We start from the raw sequence: 27,154 nt of genomic DNA on the forward strand, positions 1-27,154 counted from the left end.
GGACACAGTAGACAAATTGGCACCAAGTGATTGCTATGCTCAAGGCTGGCAGCTGGTTGGATGTTGAATTAGTTAATTAAAGAAGGATCAGTGCTAACCAGCCACCACAGAGAATGCAAATGGAAAAAAAAATAAAGATAGTGAATTGGTTCTGACTGGGTTTGGCATGAGGCAGTGTGAATTTTGGACATTTCTGGAGCCAGTGCTGCTTGGTTTTGCTCTCTCTCTAGTTTCTCTCCAATTATCAATTTGTTGAATGTTCTGAGAAAAGAATCCAAGTTTGTAAGAAATAAGTTAGTATTTCTAGAAGTCTACTGAAACCATTTTATTAACCAGTGACTTCATACTTTAAGCAAGATATCAAGTTCTGCTTGCCTTTGACTAACTCATGTCCAAGCATTTCGTGAAGGCCTGGTATCAATTGTTTAAAAACTACTTATTGAACTGGCAAAATACATTTTCTTTAAAAATGTATTTCTTAACTGTCTGGCTGTCAGTATATGAGTGGGAGTATGATCAAAGAACATTGGTGATATTAATTAGTTTATCTTGTTGTTTATCTGTTATATTATTAATAATAAATTGTTAATTTTTAAGTTATAAACTTGGTGTCCGAGATCTGTTATTCATAAAGTCTGGTTAGGAACAATTGGGCAATTTTATTGGTCCTTGAATGTTTTATTTTCACTGTGTAAATCCAGCAAAAGTGAAAGCTGATGTCTGGAGGAAATTCACAAGAGCAAGTTTAGTTGTTTTAAACACCATTTCTTCCATTAACAGGGAGAGACATCAGTGGAAAGCAACACGACAAAACCAGAATGGAATGAACAAATCACTTTCATTGAGATGTTTCCCCCACTTGCACGACGTATCAAAGTTCAAGTCATTGACGATGCTACAATTAATGATGTTGCTGTTGCAACTCATTTCATCAATTTGGAACAAATATCAGATGCTGGGATTAATGGTGAGCACAGCAGGATATTTATTGACCCTTCTTGCCTCTGATTTTTGAAATTTGTTTGCTTTTCTCATTGAAACCTCTTCTGCTTCTGAATACTGAAGACCCTGGATTATATTTCACTAATCTCTCGCATATTTCTAGATGGGAAACTCTCTAATACCTCTCTAGCCTCTGGCCTCTGTTTGGTGCAGCTTTCTCTGTTGTTCTGTATTAAATGAATAATCCTGAGGCCCATTTTAACAAGAACTGCCAGTCAGGAAATGTATGTAAATCAGAACACCATCTATTAACTCCAATGGACAGAATTAAGTGGGTATTATATGGACAATCAGGCTGATCCTGACAGCTTCCTGTCTTATCAGTGAGGTTAAACTGAAGAGTTCCCCCTAAACTTTCCTTTGTCATCCTTTCTAAGTTTGTCTCCATAATCTGCAAATACATCGCAGTATTCAATCACAGGGGAAATAGTAATAGGGCTCAGCCTCTGGCTCCTTGATAACTCAGTGATGTCATAGCCAATCAGTCTTGGTCCTCTTTCCTGTCTATCTCTCATGACGCTGGTTCCGAAGAAAAGCTATATTGGACTCAATAATCCAGCCTCCACTGCTTACCTGGGAAAAGAGTTCCAAACATAATTATCCTCTGGGAGAAGAAATTCCCCATCAATTCTATTTTAAATGGCGATTCCCATCCATCAACAATCAACCTCTGCTTCCTGCCCCTCAGCCAGTCCTGGATCCAATGTGCCAAATGTCCTTGCATCCAGTGGGTTCTTAACTGAGCTATCAGATTCCCATGCTGGATCTTACTAAAAGCCTTGCTTAAGTTAAACAGATGATGTTGAATGCGCTGCCCTCTTCTACACACCTGGTCACTTCTTTAAAACATTCAAAAAACTTGGTTAGCCATGACCTCCTCTTAACAAAACCATGCTAGCTGTTCTTGGTTAATCCCTGCTTTCCATGTGTTGTCTGATCACCTAAACTGAAGTGTGACACTTCAAGACATTCTTTTGGAAATGAAAATGTTTTGCTGGAAAAGCGCAGCAGGTCAGGCAGCATCCAAGGAACAGGAAATTCGACTTTTCGAGCATAAGCCCTTCATCAGGAACCTTCATTCTTTTGGAAATCCAATTATGCCACATTTATTGCTTCTCCTTTATCCACCTTGCCACGATATTCTTAAAGAATGCTCATAAATTTGTCAAACATTATTTTGCCTTTACAAAATCATGTTATCTCTACCCAATTGCATTAAGATTTTCTAAATGCTTTGTTATTACCTTCTTGATAATAGTTTTTTGTACTTTCCCTGTGACAGATGTTCGACTAATTAGCCTATAGTTTCCTGTTTTACATTCCCCTTCTTTCTTGAACAGAGGCATTACATTTGCAGTTTTCCAATCTTCTGGGGACTTTCCAGAAACTAAGGAATTTTGGAGTTTAATACACCCTCTATATCTCAGTTAAAAGTCACACAACACCAGTTTATAGTTCACCAGGTTTAACTAGAAGCACTAGCTTTCGGAGTGCTGCTCCTTTATCAGGTGGTTGTTAGCTGATGCAGGAGCAGTGCTCCGAAAGCTAGTGCTTGTAATTAAACCTGTTGGACTATAACCTGGTGGTGTGTAAGTTTTAACTTTGTACACCTCAGTCCAACATCCACATCTCCAAATCATATCTCTCAGTTACATCTTTACGAGCCTTACATGCAGACTATCAGGACCAAAGGACTTGCAACCATTAGTTCTGTTTGGATAACCCATTAATTTTTCTCTTTTGATTGCGATTTTAAGAATTTCCCCCTCTCATGCAGCTTGCTTTTTTTACTGTGGATGATTTTCCTGCATTGCACCCTGCAGCCAGATTCAAAGTGTTTATTTAACTTTAGCCATTTGTCTCATCTTGCTTGTTAATCTCTCTATGTCATTCATTAAGTGACCAACTTTTACTTTAGCTGTTCTTCCCCTTTTATGTATTTGCTGAAGCTCTTATCATCTGCTTTTATATTTTTGTACATTCTCAGATTCTAATTTGTCCCAGTTCAATTTTTTTGGTCAATCATTGTTAGTTTCTTTTTTTTCCAAACCTTTTGGCTCAATCAGTTTTTTTTTGCAGTGAAATAACTCCACAAATGCCAGTATCCCATCTCCAAGTCACCCTTTATTTACACAAGCATAGTACATGATACTGACCCAGCTCGTACAGAGCCAGCTCACAGAGTGAGCAGAACCCCTGACACTCCTGTTTACATCTGTAAACCAGGACTCCCTGATTGGACCAGGTTAACAGCCCAAATCAGGGAACTCTTATTCTATGAAGTCCATCTGGCTGACCGTGTTCCAATCACTACATGCAGTACTGAATGTCTTTTCAAGTTCCCATACTTGCAATTTTACAAAATTCAAACTGTGGAACTCCTTTCTAACTTCTGAAAAGTGAGTTTCACATTATCAATGCCCTCTCTTGATTTCTTTTCCTCATCACTCCTATACTTTACAATTTTTAAAAATTATTCATGGGATGTGAGTGTCATTGACCATGCCAACATTTATTGCACGTTTCTGATAACCCAGAGGGCAGTTAAGAGTCAACCATATTGCAGTGAGTCTAGTGTTGCATTTAAGCCAGGCTGGATAAAGTTGGCAGATTTCCTTCCCTAAAGGGCATTCATGAACCAGATGGATTTTTGCAATAATGGCTACACAGTCACCAATGGACAAATGCCAGCATTTATTGCACATCTCTAATAACCCAGAGGGCAGTTAAGAGTCAACCCATGTGTCCAGAAAGTAGCTTGGGAATTCAAGATTGCAATTCCTCTCACGTTGACACTACACCACTGTCTCCTTGATGGTGTTTTCACTTCATTCGAAACAAGAACATGCATTGTTTCTTCTTCTCTGATATAATCACATTTGCTCAATGGAATCATCACATTCCATTATTGACATCACTGCATTTCATCAACGACAGCATCACAATCCATCGTTGAAACCATCATATTCTCAAACTGACACCACTGTATTCCCTGACTGACGCAACAGCATTTACTCACCAACAGCACTGCGTTTCTTCACGGACAACATCACATTCCCTCTTGAGAAGCTCAATATTACAGACTCATTCCATGCCCCGCTCCCCCAACTGCATCATTGCAAACCTCTCCCCGACCCCCCCATAGCTATGTTTAGTTCATAAAAGTGTCCCGGAACTCTTAACTGTTTTTCTCTCCAAGATGCTGAGTTTCTCAAGCACTTTCTGTTTTTGTTTTAACCTTACCTCACTTTGACATTACCTTACTGGCCGTGAACCTAATGGCTGTTTACCTTTGTCAATATTTTTCAGCTGGATTCCACCCGACCTTTGGCCCTGTGTGGATTTACCTCTATGGCTCACCTCAGAACTCAGTGCTAATGGATGCTCATAAGGACATGAATGAGGGCCTGACAGAGGGGATATTTTATAGAGGCCGACTACTTATTGCAGTGACAGTGGAGGTTTACAGTTCAATTTCAGCAATTCACAGCACCAAAGACAAAAGTGCAAAGAGTGTCTTGAGCAAATTCAAGCTGAAAACTAAAAGCAAGAAATCTAAATCCAAGTCTAAGATTAAAGAGGAAAGCAGCAGCCAAACCGAAAGTGAAGGTGGTGCAAATCTCCAAGAACAGCCGAGTGCAGTAGAGGTTGAGGTTGAAGAAATTCATCCAGTCCCAGAGGTCAGTTTTGGGTCAACCCTAACATACCTTACATATACAGCTCCTATTTATAAAACATAGAACATAGAACATAGAACAGTACAGGCCCTTCAGTTCTGTATGCTGTGCAGATCTTTTATCCTACTAACCTACATACTCTACATTTTACTATCATCCATGTGCCTGTCCAAGAGTCACTTAAATGTCTCTGATGTATCTGACTCTACTATCACTGCTGGCATGCATTCCATGCACCCACTACTCTCTGTGTAAAGAACCTACATCTGACATCTCCCCTAAACTTTCCTCCAATCACCTTAAAATTATGCCCCTTCATGATAGCCATTTCTGCCCTGGAGAAAAGTCTCTGGCTATTCACTCTGACTATGCCTCTCATGATTTTGTACACCTCTATCAAGTCACCTCTCATCCTTCTTCGCTCCAATGAGAAAAGCCCGAGCTCCCCCAACCTTTCTTCATAACACTGCCCTCCAATCCAGGCAACATTCTCGTAAATCTCTTCTGCACCCTCTCTAAAGTTTCGACATTCTTCCTATAATGAGGTGACTAGAATTGAACACAATATTCCAAGTGGGGGGGGGGTCTAACCAGATCTTTATAGATCTGCAGTATAACCTCGCGGCTCTTAAACTCAATCCCCCTGCTAATGAAAGCACACCACATGCCTTCTTAGCAACTCTATTAACTTGGGTGGCAACTTTGAGGCAACTATGGACATGTACCCTAAGATCCCTCTGTTCCTCTACACTGCCAAGAATCTTGCCTTCAACCTTGTAATCTGCATTCAAATTTGACCTTCCAAAATGAATCACTTCACACTTTTCCAGGTTGAACTTCATCTGCCACTTGTCAGCCCAGCTCTGCATCCTATCAATGTCCTGTTGCTACCGACAACAGCCCACCACTCTATCTACAACTCCACCAACCTTCGTGTCATCGGCAAACTTACTAACCCACCTTTACGCTTCCTCATCAAAGCCATTTATAAAAAAATCACCAAGAGCAGAGGTCCCAGAACAGAACCCTGCGTAACACCAGTGGTCACTGAGTTCCAGGCTAAGTACTTCAGAACATAGAACATAGAACAGTGCAGCCCAGTTAAGCCCTTCGGCCCATGATGTTGTGCCGATCTTTTATCCTACTTTAAGATAAACCTAATCTACACACCACAATTTACTGCTGTCCATGTGCTTATCGAGTAGTCGCTTAAACGTTCCTATTGTCTCTGACTCTACTACCACCACTGGCAGTGCATTCTACACACCCACTATGCTCTGTGTAAAGAACCTACCTGTGACATCTCCCCTATACCTTCCTCCTATCACCTTAAAATTATGACCCCTTGTGACAGCCATTTCTGCCCTGGGGAGACATTTCTGGCTATCTACTCTATCTATGCCTCTCATTACCTTGTACATCTCTGTAAAGTTACATCTCTTCCTTCTTCTCTCCAGTGTGAAAAGGCCTGGCTTATTCAACCATTCTTCATAAGACAAGCTCTCCAAACCAGGGAGCATCCTGGTAAATCTTCTCTACATCCTCTCTAAAGCATTTACATTCTTCCTATAATGAGGCGACCAGAACTGGACACAATATTTCAGTCTAACCAGGGTTTTATAGACCTGCAGCAAAACCTCATGGCTCTTAAACTCACTCCCCCTGTTAGTGAAAGCCAAAACACCATACGCTTCCTTAACAACCCTATCAACTTGGGTGGCAACTTTGAGGGATCTGTGTGAATGAACCCCCTTGGATCCTGCTGTTTCTCCACACTGCCAAGAATCGTGTCTTTAACCCTGTATTTAGCATTCAAATTCAACCTTCCAAAATGAATCATTTCGCATTTATCCGGGTTGAATTCTGTCTGCCATTTCTCAGTCCATTTCTGCATCCTGGAGAAAATGAGGACTGCAGATGCTGGAGATCAGAGTTGAAGAATATGGTGCTGGAGAAGCACAGCCAGTCAGGAAGCATCTGAGGAGCAGGAGAGTCGATGTTTCAAGCATATGTGCTTCATCAGGAATTCCTATCTATAACACTACTGAGCTTTGTGTCATCGGCAAACTTACTAAACCAGCCTTCCACTTCTTCATCCAAATAATTTATAAAAACAACAGAGCAGAGGCCCAAGAACAGATCCCTACGGGACACCACTGGTCACCGACCTCCAGGCAGAATACTTTCCATCCACTACCTTGTGCTGTCTTCTTTTGGCCAGCCAATCCTGTATCCAGACAGTCAAATTTCCCTGTATGCTATCCTCCTAACTTTCTGAATGAGCCTATGTTGGGGGACATTATCAAATGTGTTACTGAAATCCATATACACTGTATCCACTGCTCAACTTTTGTCAACTTGTCTCATCACTTTCTCAAAGAACTAAATAAGGCTTGTGAGGCATGACCTGCCCCTTAGAAAGCCATGCTGACTACCTTTAATCAAGCTATGTTTTTTCAAATAGTTATGAATCCTATCTCTCAAAATCCTTTCCAGTACCTTGCTTACCACGGACATAAGACTGACTGGTCTGTAATTCCTAGGATTTCCCAATTCCCTTTTCTTGAACAGAGGAACAACATTTGCCTCCCTCCAATCATCCAGTACTACTCTCATGGACAGTGAGAATGCAAAGATCATTTCCAGATGTGTTGCAATCTCATTCCTCGCTTCCTGTAGTAACCTTGGATATGTCTGCTCCAGCCCTGGGACTTAGCTATCTTGATCACTTTCCATCAACTACCATCTCTGTCATCTATGGGCCAGCCAATTCTGTGTCCAGGCAGCCAAATTTCCCTGTGTCCCATTCCTCTTTACTTTCTGAATGAGCCTACCATGGGGAATCTTGTCAAAATTCAAATCCACCACATCTACTGCTATACCTTCATTAGAGTTTTGTCACATCCTCAAAGGAGTCAATTAGGCTTATGACCTGCCCCTCACAAAGCCATGTTGACTATTTCTAATCAAATATTCTTTTCCAAATATTATAAATCCTGTCTCTCAGAATCCTCTCCGATAACTTGCCCACCATGATATAAGTCTGACAGGTCTGTAATTCCCAGGGTTATCTCTGTTCCCTTTCTTGAGCAAGGGAATAACATTTGTCACCCTCCAATCATCTGGTAGTACCCAGTATGCAAAGATCATCACAAAGGTTTGCACTGACTGCCAACTCTCGTTCCCTCTCCTGATGGTCACCCAGCTACCATTATCCTGTAACTCCCTATAACCCCTCTCTATTACCTCGTCAGCCTCCTGAATGACCCAAAGTTCATCCAGCTCCAGCTCCAGCTCCCTAATGTGGTTTATGAGGAGCTGGAGTTGGGTGTACTTCTTCCAGGTGAAGTCAGCACGAACAGTAGCACTGACCCTTACCTCCCACGTCCTGCAAGAGGACCATGCAACTGCCCTAGCTTCCATCCCCCTCTACTCTAAATTGCCAAAGGAGATAAAGGTTTGGACCATTTCTTTTACCAATTCCCATTGGTGACCTTGTAACATTCAATTACCTTTAGAGATGGAAGATGACTCTTATGCCCATCAAGCTTCCCACTTTTCCATAAGATAACTAACTGTCCCAGCTCTTTGAGATGTCCATCAATCTTTTCTCGAACAATTCATCTTGCTAAAGGACAATGGTGGTGTAGTCCTACTATCATTGGAAGAGTGTAACCATATAAACCTCTGGGGGCATGGGTTCAAATCCAGCAGCTGGTTGAATTTAAGTTTAGTTAATTCATAAAAATTCTGAATTGAAAGCAACTGTCAGTAAAAGTGAGGTGAATTGTCATAAAGACCAATCTGATTCACCATTGTCTTTTAGGAAAAGAAATATTCTATTCTCTACGTATGATTCCAGACCCATAATAATGTGATTGATTCCTATCTGCTGACTGGGTCAGTTAGGAATAGATAATAAGGTTAATCCTCATGGCAACACCCAGATCCCATGAATGAATAAGATGAAGTTTCCTCTTTGACCTATGTACTATGGTGGCATGGTGGCTAAGTGGTTAACACTGCTGCCTCATAGTGCCAGTGACCCGCGTTCAATTCCAATTTTGGGCAAATGTCTGTGTGGAGTTTGCACATTCTCCCCGTGTCTGTTTCCTCTGGGTGCTCTGACTTCCTCCCACAATTCAAAGATGTGCACATTAGTGAATTGGCCACAATAGATTGCCCATTATGTTCGGATGTGTTGGTTAGGTGCAATAGGGAAGGGGAAGGTGTCTGGGTGCACTAGTTTTCAGAGGGTTGGTGTGGACTTGTTGGACCAAAGGGCCTGTTTCCACACTGTAGGAATTCTGTTCTGTTGTATTCTAAATAGTCATTAGTGTTCAGGGTTGTGTAGGTTAGGTGCATGAGTCAGGGGAATGGTTCTGGGTGAGTTACTCTTTGGATGGTCAGAGTGGACTTGTTGGGCCAAATGGCCTGTTTCCACACAGTAGGGATTCTATGATTTACATTGGGTTGACTTTAGCAAAATGCAGATTCTGAGCCTGTGCACAGAGACACAACGTTACATGGGATTAAGATTCTAATTCTCTAACTTTACATTTCCCCCTATGAAGGAGAGAGATAAGGCTCATGAGGCAGAATGCCAATGAAAGGCTGTGCAAAAATGTCCAGCTCCCAGCTTCATGAGAGAATGTGGCTGCTGCAGCAGAAAGACAGTTGTGGGAGCATCTGAAAATAGAGGCACCCTCAGAAACCTGGTGACAATTGGAAATCAAAGAAAAGAGAGTGGGCTAAAGGGTATTTTTCAGGATGGCAGCTGGTGACCAGTGGAGTTCCTCAGGAGTCAGTGTTGGGACCATTATATGTTAAAGATTTGGGTAAAGGAACTGAAGGCAATGTTGCTAAGTTTTCAGATGACACAAAGATAGGTGGAGGGACAGGTAGTTTTGAGGAAATGGGGTGACTGCGGAAAGTCTTGGACAGGCTAAAAGTGTGGGCACAGAAGTAGCAGATGGAAATACAGTGCAGGGAAGTGTGAGGTTATACGTTTTGGTAGGAAGAATAAAGTCATCTAGTTATAGAGTCATAGAGTCCTACAACACGGAGACAGGCTCTTCAACCCAAACTGACACATGCCGACCAAAATGTCCATCCATGCTAACCCTAAGAGGCAAAGACTATTTTCTAAACAGGGAAAGGCTTCGGAAATCTGATGCTCAAAGGGACTTGGAAGGCCAGGTTCAGGATTTTCTTATGTGCTGGTTCAGTTGGCAGGTAGGAAGGCAAATACAATATTAGCATTCATTTCAAGAGGGCTAGAATACAAAAGCAAGGATGACCTGCTGAGGCTATATAAGGCTTTGATCAGACCACATTAGGAATGTTGAGAGCAGTTTTGGGCCCCGTATCTAAGAAAGGGTGTGTTGGCATTGTGGTGGGTTCAGAGGAAGTTTCCAAAAATGATTCCAGGGATGAAGGGTTTGTCATATGAGGAGCACTTGAGGACTCTGACTCTTTACTTGATGGAGCTTAAAAGGATGAGCAGATCTAATTGAAACTTACGGAATACTGAGAGGTCAGGATAGAGTGGATGTGGAGAAGGTGTTTCCACTAGGAGAGACTAGGACCTGAGGGAACAAATCAACAAGGTAAAAACAATGACTGCAGATGCTAGAAACCAGATTCTGGATCAGTGGTGCTGGAAGAGCACAGCAGTTCAGGCAGCATCCAACGAGCAGCGAAATCGGCATTTCAGGCAAAAGCCCTTCATCAGGAATAAAGGCAGAGAGACTGAAGTGTGGAGAGATATGCTTGGGGAGGTTGGGGGTGAGGAGAGAGTAGCATAGAGTACAATGGGTGAGTGGGGGAGGGGATGAAGGTGATGGGTCAGGGAGGAAAGGGTGGAGTGGATAGATGGAAAAGGAGCTAGGGAGGTCGAACAAGTCCGGACAAGTCATGGTGACAGTGATGAGCTGGAAGTTAGAAACTAGGATGAGGTGGGGGAAGGGGAAATGAGGAAACTGTTAAAGTTTCATGACATGTTGGATGCTACCTGAACTGCTGTGCTCTTCCAGCACCACTGATCCAGAATCTGGTTTCCAGCATCTGCAGTCATTGTTTTTACCTTGTTGATTTTAACTCTACTGCGAATCCTCTTGCAAGGATGCCTGCCTTGAAGAAGTTTTCCTTCTCTCTCTACAAGAATCTCAGGGAGTCCCTCTCCCACTGCAACTCCCAGGTCATTTCCTCTGCCCTGAAGCTCTTCAACCATGTCATGAAACTTCAACAGTTTCCTCATTTCCCCTTCCAGCACCACTGATCCAGAACCTGAGGGAACAGCCTCAGAGTGAAGGGATGACTCTTCAGAATTGAGAGGAGAAGAAATTTCTTTCGTGAGTGGATGGTGAATCTGTTGGACACATTGCTGCATCCTCAAGTGAATCCAGCAAGTCTGTCAAGGACAACTTGTCCTTCATGTGCTGACACTAGTGAATTAAGTTTTGTTTTTCCAAGTGTTCAGTTATCTCCTCATTTGTGATTGACTCCAGCAATTTCTCCACAACATAAGTCAAACTAACTGGTTTATAGTTTCCCACTTTTTGGCTTGCGGCAGCAGAGTAGGCAATGTCCAGACTCCTGTGCCCAGGCTTGTCCTTTATGGCTACTTTTTCTTCTTTCCGTTTTCTCCCCTTCTTCTTTTCTCAGTTTATTTAGTTTTCACTCAACCTTACCTGATACAAAAAGCTCTTTGGTAGGAAGGCAGCTTTGATGGGTTTCGGAGCAGCAGCAGCAGCATCTTCAGAGGCAGCATGGCTATAGAGTCGACTAAACTGTGAAGCCTGGAGCAGAATTCTTGCTTCTGATTGGAGTTGGCCCTTGGTGGCAGCATGATGTAGGCTGGTGAGGCACAAAGTGGGGCTGTAACAGCAGAGGAGGAAAAGTTGGACTCTCTTTCAGAGATGAGCAGAGGGATCTTGGTGTCCATGTACACAGACCTTTGAAAGTTGCCACCCAGGTAAATAGTGCTGTGAAGAAGGCATATGGTGTACTGGGCTTTATTGGTAGAGGAATTGAGTTCCGGAGTCCTGAGGTCATGTTGCAGTTGTAAAAGACTCTGGTGCGGCTGTATCTTAAGTATTGTGTGCAGTTTTGGTCGCCATACTATAGGAAGGATGTGGAGGCACTGGAATGGGTGCAGAAGAGATTTACCAGGATGTTGCCTGGTATAGTAGGAAGATCGTATGAGGAAAGGCTGAGGCACTTGGGACTGTTTTCATTGAGAAAAGAAGGTTTAGGGGTGACATGATAGAGGTTTACAAGATGATTAGGGGTTTAGATAGAGTTGACAATGGAACCTTTTTCCATGTATGGAGTCAGCTATTACTAGGGGGCATAGCTTTAAATTAAAGGGAGGTAGGTATAGGACAGATGTTCGGGGTAGATTCTTTACTCAGTGAGTCGTGAGTTCATGGAATGCCCTGCCAGTAGCAGTGGTGGACTCTCCCTCTTTATGGGCATTTAAACGGGCATTGGACAGGCATATGGAGGATAGTGGGCTAGTGTAGGTTAGGTGGGCTTGGGTCGGCGCAACATCGAGGGCCGAAGGGCCTGTACTGTGCTGTATTTTTCTATGTTCTATGTTTCAGTTATCTTTCTTTATTTCTTTAAATTTTATTTTATGTTAATGAGAATGGGGCCTCTGCATGGCAACTATACGCACTTTGCTCTGTATTTTATATTGAATGCAGGAGACGATAAATTATTTAATTCAATTCAATTCACTGAATAATGATGTTTAAAATCCACTGGTCCCTTTCTAAAATCCAGGGAATTTTGGAAATTCTTAACTAAAACATCCACTATCTCTGCTGCCACCTTCTATACTACCGTAGGGTGCAGGCCATTAAGACCATCAGTTTACTTAATACTATCTCCCTAGTTGTAGTAGTTTCACCAAGTTCCTTTATAGTAACTGCAGTTTTTGAGAAGAGATTTGGGAGATTCTTGCTGCAGGTTAACACAGATTGCTTCAGTAACTGAGCAGTTCCAAATGGTGCTAAACATTGTGCAATCGTCACCAAAAAGCCCACTTCTGACCTTATGATGGAGGGAAGGTCATTGACGAAGCAGCTGAAGATGGATGAGTCTAGGACAACTGCCCTGAGGAACACCCGCAGGAACTCCTGCAGTCTCCTGAGATGACTGATTCCCAACTGACCACAACTATCTTTCTGTGTGCCAGTTTGATACCAACCAGCAGAGAGCTTTCCCCTGTTACTCATTGACTGCATATTTTGTTTCCATACTTAGTCTAATGTTGCCTTGCTGTAGAAAAAGCTCCCTGACACAGAAGCACTATAATTCAAAAAAATGTGCAAGTCTTGAAACTGTTCCTTTTTTCACAGAACACAGGTGTCTATGAATGAAGTTAAGTCATTTTTAATAAGCCATGTTGCAAGCTTGACTGATCATCTCAAAGTGGTGTGATAGAGGCTGTCAGCATACCCAGGGCTATTCAGTAAATGCTGCCCAATCATATCTCTTAGGTGATGTTTTGGGTTTTGTAAGGTGTTGTCTTATTGACTATGGTTTGCACCCTGCCAATTATGAAAAAACATGCTGTTTGATCAACCAATCGTTTTCGCATTCAGCTGATGTATCAGGCATTGCTTTGGCACTGAAATTCCTACAAGATGCTGCTTAATTGTGGGAAAGGCAAAATGAGTTACTTGGAAGTATCCTTTTAGCAGAAAATGCCATTTTCATAATTACTGAAGAGGAGAAGCATAAAGCAGTTTGCTCAGCTTGTTTAAATCATTGAGACATGTTGCCTTTTTAGAATAATTTGAATGGCACTGGACATTTTTTAGAACCAAAAGTTGGGCCTTTGGTCCATTTGTGATTTTGCATAATACACAATGAATAATGATGTGTTCATGATAGCCATTGTCATTGAGTCCTACAGCACAGAGATAGGCCTATTGGTCCAAACTGATCCATGCCAACCAAAACGTCCATCATCACTAACCCCATTTCCCAGCACTTGGCCCATATCCTTCTAAATCTTTCCAATGCATGAATTTGTCCAAATGCCTTTTAAATTGCTGTTAATGTACCCATCTCAACCACTTCTGCTGGCAACTCATTCCATATTTGTACCACCCTCTGTAAAAATATTGCCCCTCAGGTTCCCTTTTATTTTTTCCCCTCTAACCTTAAACTGATGCCCTTTAATCCTTGATTCCCAACCCTGGGAAAAAGACTGATTGCATTCACTCTATCCATGTCTCTCATGATCTTATAAACTTCTGTAAGATTCCCCCTCAGTCTCCTATGCTCTAAAGAAAAAGTCCTAGCTTGCCCAGCTTCTCCCTGTAACTCATAACCTTGAGTCCTGGCAACATCCTTGTAAATTTCTTCTGCATACTTTCCAGTTTAATAACATCCTTCCTAAAGCAAAGTGACCAAATTTGAATAGAGTACTCCAAGTGCAGTCTCACCTATGTCCAGTATAACTGCAACATAAGTTCCCAACTTCTAGAATCCTTGTCCTGTCGGATAGATTTGAGGTACTTGGTTTTTCTGCATCAAGTTTGTAACTTATGCAAATAGATGAGCCTTAGACCTTTACCAATCACAATGCATTATGACTGGTGAAAGTGAGCTTGCATTAGACAGTAATGAAGAATCCATTAGCAGATTTCTGAACAAGCACATTGAAGAAAGCAAGTGCTTTAGATTGCTCCATCTCAAAAGTGAATTTGAGTGCAGGATAAAGACCAAATGTACTCTGTGTTCAAATTTCAGTGCCCATTCAAATAACTCCACAGAATCTGATATCCTGTCATTAAGTCACCCTTTATTAACACATAATTGACACTGCTGTGGCTTCCTTAGAGCCAGCTCTCAAAGTGAACAGAACCTCAGACACCCCTATTTATATCTGTCAGCCAGAGCTTCCTGATTAAACCAGATTAACAGTCCCAATCAGGGAACTCATATATTCCATGAGGTCTACCTGGCTGACTTTGTTACAATGATTACACCCATCACCAGTAATAATTGAGTGAGGCAACTGCTGCAGGATGTAGTTGCCTTCCATCTAACTAGCTCTCCATCTGGTAGAATGAAGACAAACAAGGAAAATTAATCTATTTGACTCGATCCTCATTCACTTTTCCTGATGACAATAGCACTGGAAGAATAACACCCCACTGTGTGATACTACCACTTAGATGTCTTGGCTCGATTTAGCAGCCTGAAATGTTAAGAAGAATGTTAATAATAACAACATTGAAATTCATTGCATTTTCTGTTCAGTCTATTGCAGGGGAGAAGGAGGAATTCCTGCTGTTTGCTTCATTTTTTGAGGCAACCATGATCGACTCTTCAGTGGGGTCACGGGCTCTCACCTTTGAAGTGTCCATAGGTAAGAACTTGTCTTTATTGATGTTGTGAATGAAATTGCAGCTGTGAATATAGCAAGAGTTTGTTTTTTTTGGTCAAACTCTTCATTATCAGATTATAACATGAAGGGCAATGTTATTGTGGACTTCTCTGTTATTTCATGTTCACATAATATCATTGGAATAAAACAGGATAAAAGGTTTTCTCCCTTCAGAAATGAGATGAGATTTGGTAGGAGCTTTGTCTTGAAGACAGTGCTTCTGTGAAAGGACAATGATGATAGGGAGAGAGAGAGAGAAAACTGCTGCTTTGATTGGATTACAATCCAATTTCACAAACCACTTGGAAACTATTTCTCCTGGGACTTAATATTGTTCTTCTTTCTTCCCTGAGCATTATATCTTTTAAGATTCAACTTTTATTCAATTTTCCATAAAATCTACAGTGATCTTAACTTCAAGCCCTCCCTGTGGTGAAGGATGTTTAGCAGAATGTTACCCAGGATAAGGGACTTCAGTCATGAAGAGAAATTAAAATAGTTAGGATTGTTTTCCTTGGAACAGAGAGCATTATAGATGTCATAGAGTCAAACAGCATAGAAACAGGCTCTTCGGTCCACCATGTCTATGCTGACCAACAAACTTTCAGAGAGTTGTAGGAGTGTTGAATGGCCTGCCTGCAATAGTAGACTCGCTGACATTAAGGGCATTTAAATGGGCATTGGACATATATATGGGTAATATTGGAATGGTGTAGGTTAGATAAGCATTAGATTATTTTCACAGGTCAGCGCAACATCGAGGCCTGAAGGGCCTGTAATTGGCTGTAATGTTCTATGTTCTATGTACAGAAGAACTTTCATTATCTGACCGAGACGGGCAGACACACACACATTTTTACTGCAACATTTTGATAGGGATCTCGAGCTCTCCTTCGAATGATCCGATTTTCGGATAATTGGTGTTCGGATAATCGAGGTTCTCAATACACTAATCCCATTTACCTGTACTTGGTCAGTGCACTGGTGATGAGACTAGATTAATTTAGGATATCTGTCCGGCATGGAACAACTCTATGACTCTATGCTTTTTAAGTGCTCATCCAGCTGCTGGTTAAATGCTGTGGAAGTACTGGCCTCCACTTCCCTCTCAGACAGCATGTTCCTTTTCTTCCACTCTCTGAGTGAAAAATCTTTTTCTCAGATCTCCTCTAAATTACTTGCTCTTCACCTTAAACCTATTCCATCTGGTCTTAGACTCATCTGCCATGAGGAAGAACTTCTCACAATCTATCCTGTCGAGGCCTCTCATAACTTTGTATACTTCCATCATAAGAACATAAAAAATGGAAGCCCTGGATGGAGGTGAGGGGGTTGGTGTACTGGCAAGTTTTGCATCTTTTCTGGTTGCAGGGGAAGGAACGTGGGGGTTCAGGGGGGTTGGTGGGGAGCGTAGTGCAAACCAAGGGCTGTCAAAGGGAACGGTCCTTGCGGAAGGCAGAGATGGGTATGGAGGAGAAGGTGTTCTTTGCGGTGGGGTCTAGTTGAAGTTGAAAAAAGTGTTTAAGGATGAGGTGTTGGATGCAGAGACTGGTAGGGTGACAGCTGAGGACAAGTTGGACTCTGTCTTTATTGCGTTCGAAGTGGTTTAGAACATTGGAATAGGCAATGGAGGTGGTGTGATAAGGGCAGTCTGGATGAGGGGGGAAAGGGATGTTATTCAAAATAGGTGGATATCTGGGATGTTTCCATTTGTAGTAAACGAAGTCCCCAGATGTATGTTAATCACAAACACATAGACTCTCAGAACTACCTGGACTACACCTCCTCCCACCCAGTATCCTGCAAGAACTCCATCCCATTCTCCCAATTCCTCTGCCTCTGCCACATCTGTTTGGATGAGAAGACATTCCACTCCCAAGCATCCCAGATGTCCACCTATTCTGAACAATGTGCTTTTCCATCCTTTGTCATCCAAGAAAGCCCTGCTCCTCACCATCACCATTCCCCTTTCCACTGCTCTAAACCTCCCCCACTCCAAAGACAATAAAAACAGAGTCCCTCTTGTCCTCACCTACCACCCCACCAGTCTCCGCATCAAAGACCTCATCCTTAAACACTTCCAATAACTCCAAGTAGACCCTACCACCAAGAACATTGCCCCTCCCTGCCCGTCTCTGCCTTCTGGAAGGACCATTACCCTTGATAGTCCTTGGTTTGCGCCACTCTCCCCACCAACCCCCCTGAACCCTCCTGAAGAAGGGTTATACCTTAAACATCGACTTCTCCACCTCCTGATGCTGCCTGGATTGGTGCGTTAATCCAGCTTTCTGCTTGTCTACCATGGATTCCAGCATCTGCAGTTTTTTGTCTCCCCATAATTTTGAGGCTATGCCCCCAAGTTCTAGTTTCACCCGCCATTGGAACAACGTCCCTGTTTCTATTTTATCTTATCAATCAGAACCCTCCCCCCAGCCTCATCTGTTCCATGGAAACTAAATGCAGCCTATCATGTCTTTCTTTATAATTGAGACCTTTCATCCCAGGCAACATTCTGGTGAATATCCCTTGCACCATCTCTGCTGCAATCACATCCTTATGATAGTGTAAGACCAGAATTGCACACTGTATTCCACCTTGTTTTATAATCAATATTTTATAACGTTGTAACAAGACTTCCTTGCTCTTATAGTCTACGCCCTGACTAATTTAGGCAAGCATCCCGAATGCTGCCTTCACAGCCCTGTCTACTTGTACTGATACCTTCAGTCATCTGTGGACTGGTACATTAAGATCCCGTTTCTCCTCAGTACTACACTCCCTAGGGATCTACCATTCATTGGGTATGTCCTTCCTTATTAGACCTCCCACTTAGCGCAATTAAATTCCATCTGCCCCTATTGCTCTGTCCAATTTATCAGACGATCAGTATCAGAATATAGCCTGAGACCATCCACCTCTCTATCAAGAAATGACCAATTTTCATGTAATTTACAAACTTACAAATTATAGCCTCCACATTCACATCCAATTTGTAATATACATAAAGAACAGCAAGGGTCCCAGCTCCAGTCCTGGTACTATGTTACTGTCTGTCAATTACAAAAACAGACCTCCATCATCACACTTTGCCTCTTATCATAATTCAGTTTTGGAATCAGTTTGCCAACTTGTCTTTGATCCCATGGGTTCTTGCCTTTATGACCTGCTATCCATGTGGAACTTTGCCAAAAAATCTACTGAAGCCCCTGTAAACCACATCAACAGCACAACCCTCATCAATATATTTCGTCATCTTTTCAAAAAATTAAGTGGAATTAGTCGGACAGGATCTCCCTCTCACAAATCTGTGCTGACTTTCCCTGAACACTACCTGCCTTTCCTGTCTCTCAGAGTTTTTTCTAATAATTTCCCGATCATTGATGTCAGACCAATTGGTCTGTAACTTCCTGGTCTATCTCTGCAGCCTTTCTTGAACAAAGGAACCACATTAGCTATCCAGTCATCTGACACATCATTTGTGACTGGTGAAGTATTTAAATCCTGATTCCTGACGAAGGGCTCCAGCCCGAAATGTTGATTTTCCTGGTCCTCAGACGCTGCCTGATTTGCTGTGCTTTTCCAGCAATGTACTCTCAACTCCACATGCACCACATGAACCGATTTATTTTCATTCACCTGTTTTGTCACCTTCTCGAAGAACTCAATAAGGTTAGTGAGGCATGATCTATCCTTCACAAAACCATGTTGCTTTCCCTAATCAAATCACTCCTTTCCAGATATTTCTAAATCCTATCTCTTAGAACCTTTTCCAACACCTTACCCAAAACTAAAGTAGGGCTCGCTGACCTATAATTACCAGGGTTGTCCCGACCCCCCTTCTTAAACAAGGGAACAGCATTTGCTATCCTCCAGTCTTCTGCACTACTCCTGTCGACAATGATGACTTAAAGTTCAAAGCCAAAGGCTCTGCAATCTCCTCCCTAGCTTCCCAGAGAATCCTAGGAAATATCTAGCCCCAGGGTTTCATCTATTTTCAGATTTTCCAAAATTGCTAAAACCTCCTCTTTGTCAACCTCAGTCCCATCTAATCTTGTAGTCTGTATCTGTATTCTCATTAACATTGCCCTTTTTCAACGTGAATACTGACGAAAAGTATTCATTAAGCACTTACCGTATCTCCTCAGATTCCACACACAACTTTCCACTACTATCTTTGATTGCCCCTAATCTTAGTCTAGTCATTCTTTTATTCCTGATATACATATAGAAGGCCTTAGGGTTTTCCTTGATCCTATCCACCAATGACTTCCCATGTCTCCTCCTGGCTCTTCTTAGCCCTCTCTTTCAATCTTTTCTGGGTAACTTATTACTCTCAAGCCCCCTATCTGAGCTTTCACGCCTCATCCTCACATAAGCCTTCTTCTTCCTCTTGACAAGAGCTTCAACTTCTTTAGTAAACCATGGCTCCCTCTCTTTAACAACTACCTCCCTGCCTGATAGGTATACACTATCAAGGGTCAGAAGTAACTGTTCCTTGAATGAACTCCACATTCAAGTGTGTACATCCCCTCCAGTTACCTTCCCCATCCTATGCATCCTAAATGAGAACAAAGAAAAAAGAAAATTTACAGCCTAGGAACAGGTTCTTTGGCTCTCCAAGCCTGTGCCTATCCAAATCCACTGTCTAAACCTATCGCCCAATTCCTAAGCATTTGTATCCCACTGCTCCCCACCTACTCATGCATCAGAACAGACACACTTTTAATGAATCTACCATGTCTGCCTCTAATATCTCTGCTGACAACGCGTTTCAGGCACGTATCACCCTCTGTGTAAAGTATTTTCCGTGTGTATCCCCCTTAAACATTATCCAGGCAACATCCTCGTAAACCTTCTCTGCACCCTCTCCAAACTGTCCAATCTTTTTAGTAATGTGGCGACCAGAACTGTGCACAGTATTATAAATGCGCCCGAACCAAAGTCTTGTACAATTTCAACATGACCTGCCAGCTCTTATACTCAATACCCCGAGCATACTATATGCCTTCTTGACCACTCAACCTACCTTCAGGGTACAATGGACCTGAACTCCCTGATCTTTCTCTGCTCATCAACTTTTCCCAAGGCTTTTCCATTTAGAGTATAGTTCACTCTAGAATTAGACCTTCCAAAATGCATCATCTCACATTTGCCCGGATTGAATTCCATCTTCCACTTCTCCACCCAACTCTCCAGTCTATCTATATTCTCCTGTATTCTTTGACAGTCCATTATGCTTTCTGCTACACCACCAATCTTCGTGTCATCTACAAACTTACTGATCAGACCACCAGTGCCCTCTTCCAGATCATTTATGTATATCACAAACAACAGTGGCCCCAGTACTGGTTCCTGTGGAACACCACTGGTCTCCTTTCTCCATTTCGAGAAACTCCCTTCAACTACTACTCTCTATCTCCTGTTGCTCAACCAGTCTTTTATCCACCTAGCTAGAACACCCTGCACACCATGTGACTTCACTTTCTCTATTAGTTTGCATGGGGAACCTTATCAAACGCCTTACTAAAATCCATGTATATGACATCAACAACCCTTCCTTCATCTATCAACTTGGTCACTTCATTGAAGAACTCTATTAAGTTGGTAAGGCATGATCTCCCCCACACAAAACCATGTTGCCTATCACTGATAAGCCCATTCTTTTCTAATTATAAATAGATCCTATCCTTCAGTATCTTCTCCAGCAACTTTCCCACCACTGATGTCAGGCTCATTGGTCTGTAGTTACCTAGAATATCCCTACTGTCCTTCTTGAACAGGGGAACAACATGAGCAACCCTCCAGTCCTCCGGCACTTCATCTGTATTTAAGGATGCTACAAAGATATCCATTAGGGCCCCAGTTATTACCTCTCTTGCCTCCCTCAGCAACATGAGATAGATCCCATCCAGTCCTGGGGTTTTGTCTACCTTAATATCCTTTAACCTACCCAACACATCCTCCCTCCTTATGTCAACGTAATCCAGAGTAAACAAACCTCTATTTCTAATCTGGACATTCTTTATGTCCCTCTCCTTATTGAGAATCTCACCCATTTTCTCAGATGCGACACACAACCTTCCTTCCTTATCCTTTCTCTAGTTACCCTCTTGCTTCTTATATAAGAATAAAAGGCTTTGGGATTCTCCTTAATTCTGCTCTCTAAAGTTACTTCATGACCCCTTTTAGCCCGCTTGATTCCTCGTTTAAGAATGGTCATACTCTCCCGATTTTCCTTTCCAAAGCTTGTTCTGTTCTTAGCTGCCTGGACTTTATGTACACTTTCCTTTTTCTCTTGGCTAGTCACACGATTTCTCCTGCCATCCACAGTTCATGAATCTTGCCTTTCCTATCCCTTGTTTTATCCTACACTATCTTCAACCTATCTTTGAAAGCCTCCCACATCTCAAATATGGACTTCCCTTCAAAAAGCTGCCCCAATCCACATTTCCCAGCTCCTGCCGAATTTTGATATAATTGGCTTAGTCCAGTTTAGTACTCTTCCCTTAGCACCACACTCATCTTTGTCTACAAGTATTCTAAAAATTACAGAATTGTGGTCACTATTCGCAAAGAAATCTCCCACTGCAATTTCTACTACCTGGCCTGGCTCATTCCCCAACACCAGGTCCAATATGGCCCCTTCCCTAGTTGGACTATTGACATACTGCTGTAGAAAACTTTTCTACCCCATCCAGACCTCTGACACTGTATCCCAGTCAATGTTGGGGAAACTAAAATCTCCCATCACCATGACCCTGTTGCATCTGCATCTTTCCAGAATCTGTTTACCTATTTGTTCTTCTACCTCACGCTCACTGTTGGGAGGCCTGTAATACAGCCCCAACAATGTAACTGCACCCTTTTTATTTCTCAGCTCTACCCGTAATGTCTCATTGTTCAAGCCCTCCATAGTGTCCTCCTTTAACATAGCCATGACATCATCCCTGACCAGCAATACAACTCCTCCCTCTCCTTTAAATTCCCTCCCTGTCCTGTCTGAAGCATCTATATCCTGGAACATTGATTAGATTAGATTACTTAGTGTGGAAACAGGCCCTTCGGCCCAACAAGTCCACACCGACCCGCCGAAGCGCAACCCACCCATACCTCTACATTTACCCCCTACCTAACACTACGGGCAATTTAGCATGGCCAATTCACCTGACCCGCACATCTTTGGACTGTGGGAGGAAACCGGAGCACCCAGAGGAAACCCACGCAGACACGGGGAGAACGTGCAAACTCCACACAGTCAGTTGCCTGATTGAGTTGCCAAACATGCCCTTCCTTCAACCAAGTCTCTGTGATTGCAATAACGTCATACTCGCAGGCACCAATCCAAACCCTACGTTCATCTGCCTTAACCACTATACCCCTTACATTAAAGCATATGCACTTCAGACCACCAGTTCCTTTGCGTTCATCTGCTCTCTGCCTACTCTTCCCCTTGGTAATGATAACTTCATGATCCTGTTCCTTACAGTCTGTAGTTTCCACCTCACTGTCTACTAATGTTCTCTTCTGGTTCCCAGCCCCCTGCCACATTAGTTTAAACCCTCCCCAACAGCAGTAGCAAAATCTCCCCCAAGGACATTAGTTCCAGTCTGGTTCAGGTGCAGACCATTTAATTTGTGATAGTCCCACCTTCCCCAGAAGCAGTCCCAATGTCCCACAAATCTGAATCCCTCCCTCCTGTACCATCCTTCAAGTCAAATGTTCATCCTGCCTATTCTTTCATTTCTGCCCTGGCTAGCACGTGGCACTGGTACATTTGAGGTCCTCCTCTTTAACTTCTCTCCTAGCTCCCTGAATTCTTCTTTTGGACCTCATCTCGTTTCCTATTTATATCGTTGGTGCCTATATGCACCCCGACAACTGACTATTCACCCTCCTCTTTCAGAATACTCTGCAGCTGATCGGTGACATCCCTGACCCGAGCACCTGGGAGGCAACATACATCCAAGAGTCTCATTTTTGGCCACAGAACAGCCTATCTACTCCCCTCACAATAGAATCCCCTCTGACTATGCCCCTACGAGACTTTTTCCCTGAACCAGCCACGGTGCCACGATCCTGGCAATTGCTGCCCTCCCCTGGTGAGCTGTTTCCCCCAACAGTATCCAAACAGTATACCTGTTTTGGAGGGAGATGACCGCCGGGGACACCTTCACTGTCTTCCTACTCTTTCTCTGCCTTTTGGTCACCCATTCCCTGTTTTTCTCTCCAATTCTCCAAACGTTCTATCCACGACCTCCTCAACATTGCAGATGCTACACAGTGAGTCCATCTGCAGCTCCAGAGCTGTCATGCGGTCAAGCAAGAGCTGCAGCTCAACACACTTCTTGCAAGTGTAAGAGTCAGGGACGTCAGCCACATCTCTGAGCTCTCACATCAAGCAAGAGGCACATGCCACGGGTCTGACATCCCCTGCTATTGTAAATCTTAGCTTAACTCAACTAACTAATACTAAACAATGCACTTAAATATATAAAAGAAAAGAAAAGATCTTACCTTACAGAGTCCTTTTCTTCTGGTTAGAGAGGGGGAGTGGGACGGAGATATGTACTAAGTCCTAACCTTCCTGGCAATCTCCTGGTCCCAACGTTACCCCCACTGCTCCCGGACGGGAAAAAAAGGCTGCGGGCTTTGAAGGTAAGTATTTGTACTGTTCACGTACCTTCCCGTCAACCTCTTGGTCCCAACGTCATCTCCGCTCTGTCTCCCGCTGCTCCCAGACAGGGTGAAAAAGTCCTGCCGAATCATAATTGCCTTTCCCCCAGATATTCCTTGTGGTATATACCTATCCCTGCCCATTGCTATTGTAAACGTAACCAAATTATGGTCACTTTCACTAAAGTGCACACTTACCTCCAAATCTCACACCTGGCTGAGTTGATTCCCCAGTACCAAATCTAGTATGGCATTGCCCCTTGTTGGCCTGTTTACATACAGTGTCAGAAAAGCCTCCTGCACACATTGAACAAAAACTGACCCACTTGAAATATAGAATTTCCAGTCAATATTGGGGAATTTAAAGTCCCCCATAACAACCATCCTTTTACTCTCGCTCCTATTAAGAATCATCTTTACTATCCTTTCCTCTGCATCTCTGGAACAATTCGGAGGCCTATAGAAAACTCCCAACAGGGTGACCTCTCCTTTCCTGTTTCTAACCTCAGCCCAAATTACCTCAGTGGATAACACCTCAAACGTTCTCTCAGCTGCTGTAATACTACTCTTGATTAACAATGCCACCCTCCCCCCCAATCCCCCTCCCCATCCTTTTTACTAACATCTCTGTTCTTGCTGAAACATCTAACTCCTGGAATCTGCAACAGTCATTCCTGTCCTTCCTCTAACCATGTCTCTGAAATGGCCACAACATTGAAGTCCCAGATACCAACCCATGCCACAAATTCACCCACCCTTATTCCGGATGCTCCTGGCATTGAAGTACACACATTTCAAACCAGCCTCCTGATTGCCGGTGCCTTCTCACGACTTTGTAAACCTATTCCTGACCTCACTACCCTCAACTTTCTGTAGGCTGGAACTACAATTCAGGTTCCATCCCCTTGCTGTATCAGTTTAAACCCCCTCCACCCCAAAGAACATTAGCAAATTCCTCCCCCAGGATATTGGTACCCCTCTGGTTCAGTTGAAGACCAACCTGTTTGTAGAGAGCCCACCTTCCCCAGAAAGAGCTCCAATTGTCTAAGAATCCAAAACACTCCCTCCTGCACCATCCTTGCAGCCATATGTTTAGCTCTGTGCTCTCCCTGTTCCTCACTTCACTAGCACATGGCACAGGCAACAAACCAGAGATAAAAACTCTGTTCGTTCTAGCTGTAAGCTTCCAACCTAGCTCCTTGAATTTCTGCCTTAGATCCCCACCTTTCTTCCTACTAGCAGCCGGAAGTGTGGAATTGTCAAGTAGAAGGTTGTCGGGAAGGTCACGAGGTTACATATTTGGGCGGTTGCTTTACCTGAAACACTACTCGGGTAGTGTCTCCCACTCATTCTTCTCCTCTAACCAAAAAAAGGTTCTCTGCGTCGGTTGGTTATGTGGTAAGAGTTTTCTTTTGAGTTTCATTTTTTTCAGCGGTCTATTTGGGAATTTAGAAGAGTGGGAATGGAGGTTAGGATGGTTGAATCTTCCTCTTGTTGTATGTGGGAGGTAAGGATCACCTCTAGTGTCCCTGCTGACTTCATTTGTGGGAAGTGCACCCAACTCCAGCTCCTCGAGAACCATGTAAAGGAATTGGAGCTGGAACTGGATGAACTTCAGATCATTTGGGAGGTGGATGGGGTTATTGAGTGGAGTTACAGGGAGGTATTACTTCACAGCCATGTGAAGAAGGTAGATAGGTTACCGTCAGGGGTAGGAATGGGAATTGGCAGGCAGTGCAGGAATCTCCTGTGGTGGTTTCTGTCAACAAGTATACCATTTTGGATACTGTTGGGGAGGACGACTTAGCAGGGGTAAGCAATTGGGTACAGGTCTCTGGTGCAAAGTCTGTCCCTGCTGCTCAGAGGGGAAGGGGAAAGTGGAGCAGAGCTTTAGGCACTGGGGACTCCGTAGTTATAGGGACATATAGGAGGTTTTGTGGGAACGAGAGAGACTCACGATTGGTTTGTTGCCTCCCAGGTGCCAGGGTTCGTGATGTCTCTGATCATGTTTTTTGGGACCCTTGAGGGAGAGGGGGAGCAGCCCCAAGTCATGGTCCACATAGGCACCAAGACAAATGCTTTCACCCATAATGGATCGGATCTTGAACAATTGCTGAAAAAGTAGTGGAAGCTTATTCCATAAATAATGTGTACTGGAGTTTGACAGGTGTCTGCAGATGAGAATTACAGACAAAATATTGTGATCTGAGACTAAGCATAGCTGCTCTTTTAAAGAGCCAGCAAAGGGTCAAATGGTTTATTTTGATGCTGTAAGTGTCTAAGGATAATTATTGTACAGTTGTACATGACATTAATTCCTATACCTAATGACGCTTCCTCATTGACACCTGGGTAGTCATTCCTGTGAAACCTGTTTCTTTTGTAGAACTTTTCCATTAAGTTTATGAGGCATTAATACAAGAACAGTAGGTGGATCAGCACTGAATAAAATAACAAAGTTTTACAATTTCAAAATGACCCAAGCAATTTGTGTGTGTGAGTACAGAAAGTCTTCTCTGGAGACTTCCACTATTATAGATGCAGGCATTCAGCCAATTTGTTTAATTCCACATGATATCAAAGAATGACTGAGCACATTGAATACAGGAACCACATTAGGTCCTGATGACATTGCAGCAATAGCACTGAAAACTTGTGCTCTAGCTATTTCTCTTCCATCTTCCCGAAAGTGTTTTCATTAAAACTAGGAGTTGCCCATTATGGCCAATTAACACCCCGCCCCATCTACTGTCATTTATCAGCAAAATGATGAGGTGCTATTAAGTGGCACTTACTCAAAAAGACCTGCTCATCAATCCAGGCTCAATCACCTCCAGAACTTAATGTAGCCTTGATCCAAATATGGACAAAAAGTTAAACTCTGAATTGAGAATGATTGTCTTTGACAACAAAGTAACATTTAACCAAGTGTAGCACCAAAGAGCCCTGAGTCAATGGGAATCAGGGGGGTGGGGGTGGGAGGGATCTCTACTGGTTAGTGTTATACCTGGCATGTAGGAAGATGGTTGTGGATGTTGGAAGTCAGTCATCTCAGCTCCGGGACCTCTCTGCAGGAGTTCCTCAGGGTAGTGTCCTTGGCTGAACCATCTTCAGTTTCTTCATCAATGGCCTTCCCTCCATCATAAGGTCAGAAGTGAGGATGTTCACTGATAATTGCTCAATGTTCATTTTCACCACTGATCGACCAGTGATGGCTTTGTGTACTATCTACAAGAAACCTTCTTTGACAGCAACTTTTAAAGCTGCACAGTCAACCACATAGTGATAGGAACCAGGGCTCAATTGTTTCTTCGAGGGCTTCTATTGAATTTTACTGGAGGCTACTTTTTGATTTTTGGGGGCAACATTTTTGTTTTCAGGAGCTAATTTTTCA

General features: G+C 42.9%; 1 protein-coding gene across 2 annotated transcripts in view; it reads left to right on the forward strand.

Annotated features, from left to right (window-relative positions):
- Window positions 1-27,154, forward strand: part of fer1l4 (fer-1 like family member 4) — a 355,704-nt gene that overhangs the window by 65,281 nt on the left and 263,269 nt on the right. For both annotated transcript variants that reach the window (XM_060836605.1, XM_060836606.1), the window contains exons 11-13: window positions 781-967; window positions 4,312-4,682; window positions 14,961-15,069. In XM_060836605.1, the coding sequence (XP_060692588.1) occupies window positions 781-967; window positions 4,312-4,682; window positions 14,961-15,069 (667 nt within the window). The remainder of the gene's footprint in view (window positions 1-780; window positions 968-4,311; window positions 4,683-14,960; window positions 15,070-27,154) is intronic.

This window comes from Hemiscyllium ocellatum, chromosome 15, assembly GCF_020745735.1.
Source record: "Hemiscyllium ocellatum isolate sHemOce1 chromosome 15, sHemOce1.pat.X.cur, whole genome shotgun sequence".
NCBI lineage: Eukaryota > Metazoa > Chordata > Chondrichthyes > Orectolobiformes > Hemiscylliidae > Hemiscyllium > Hemiscyllium ocellatum.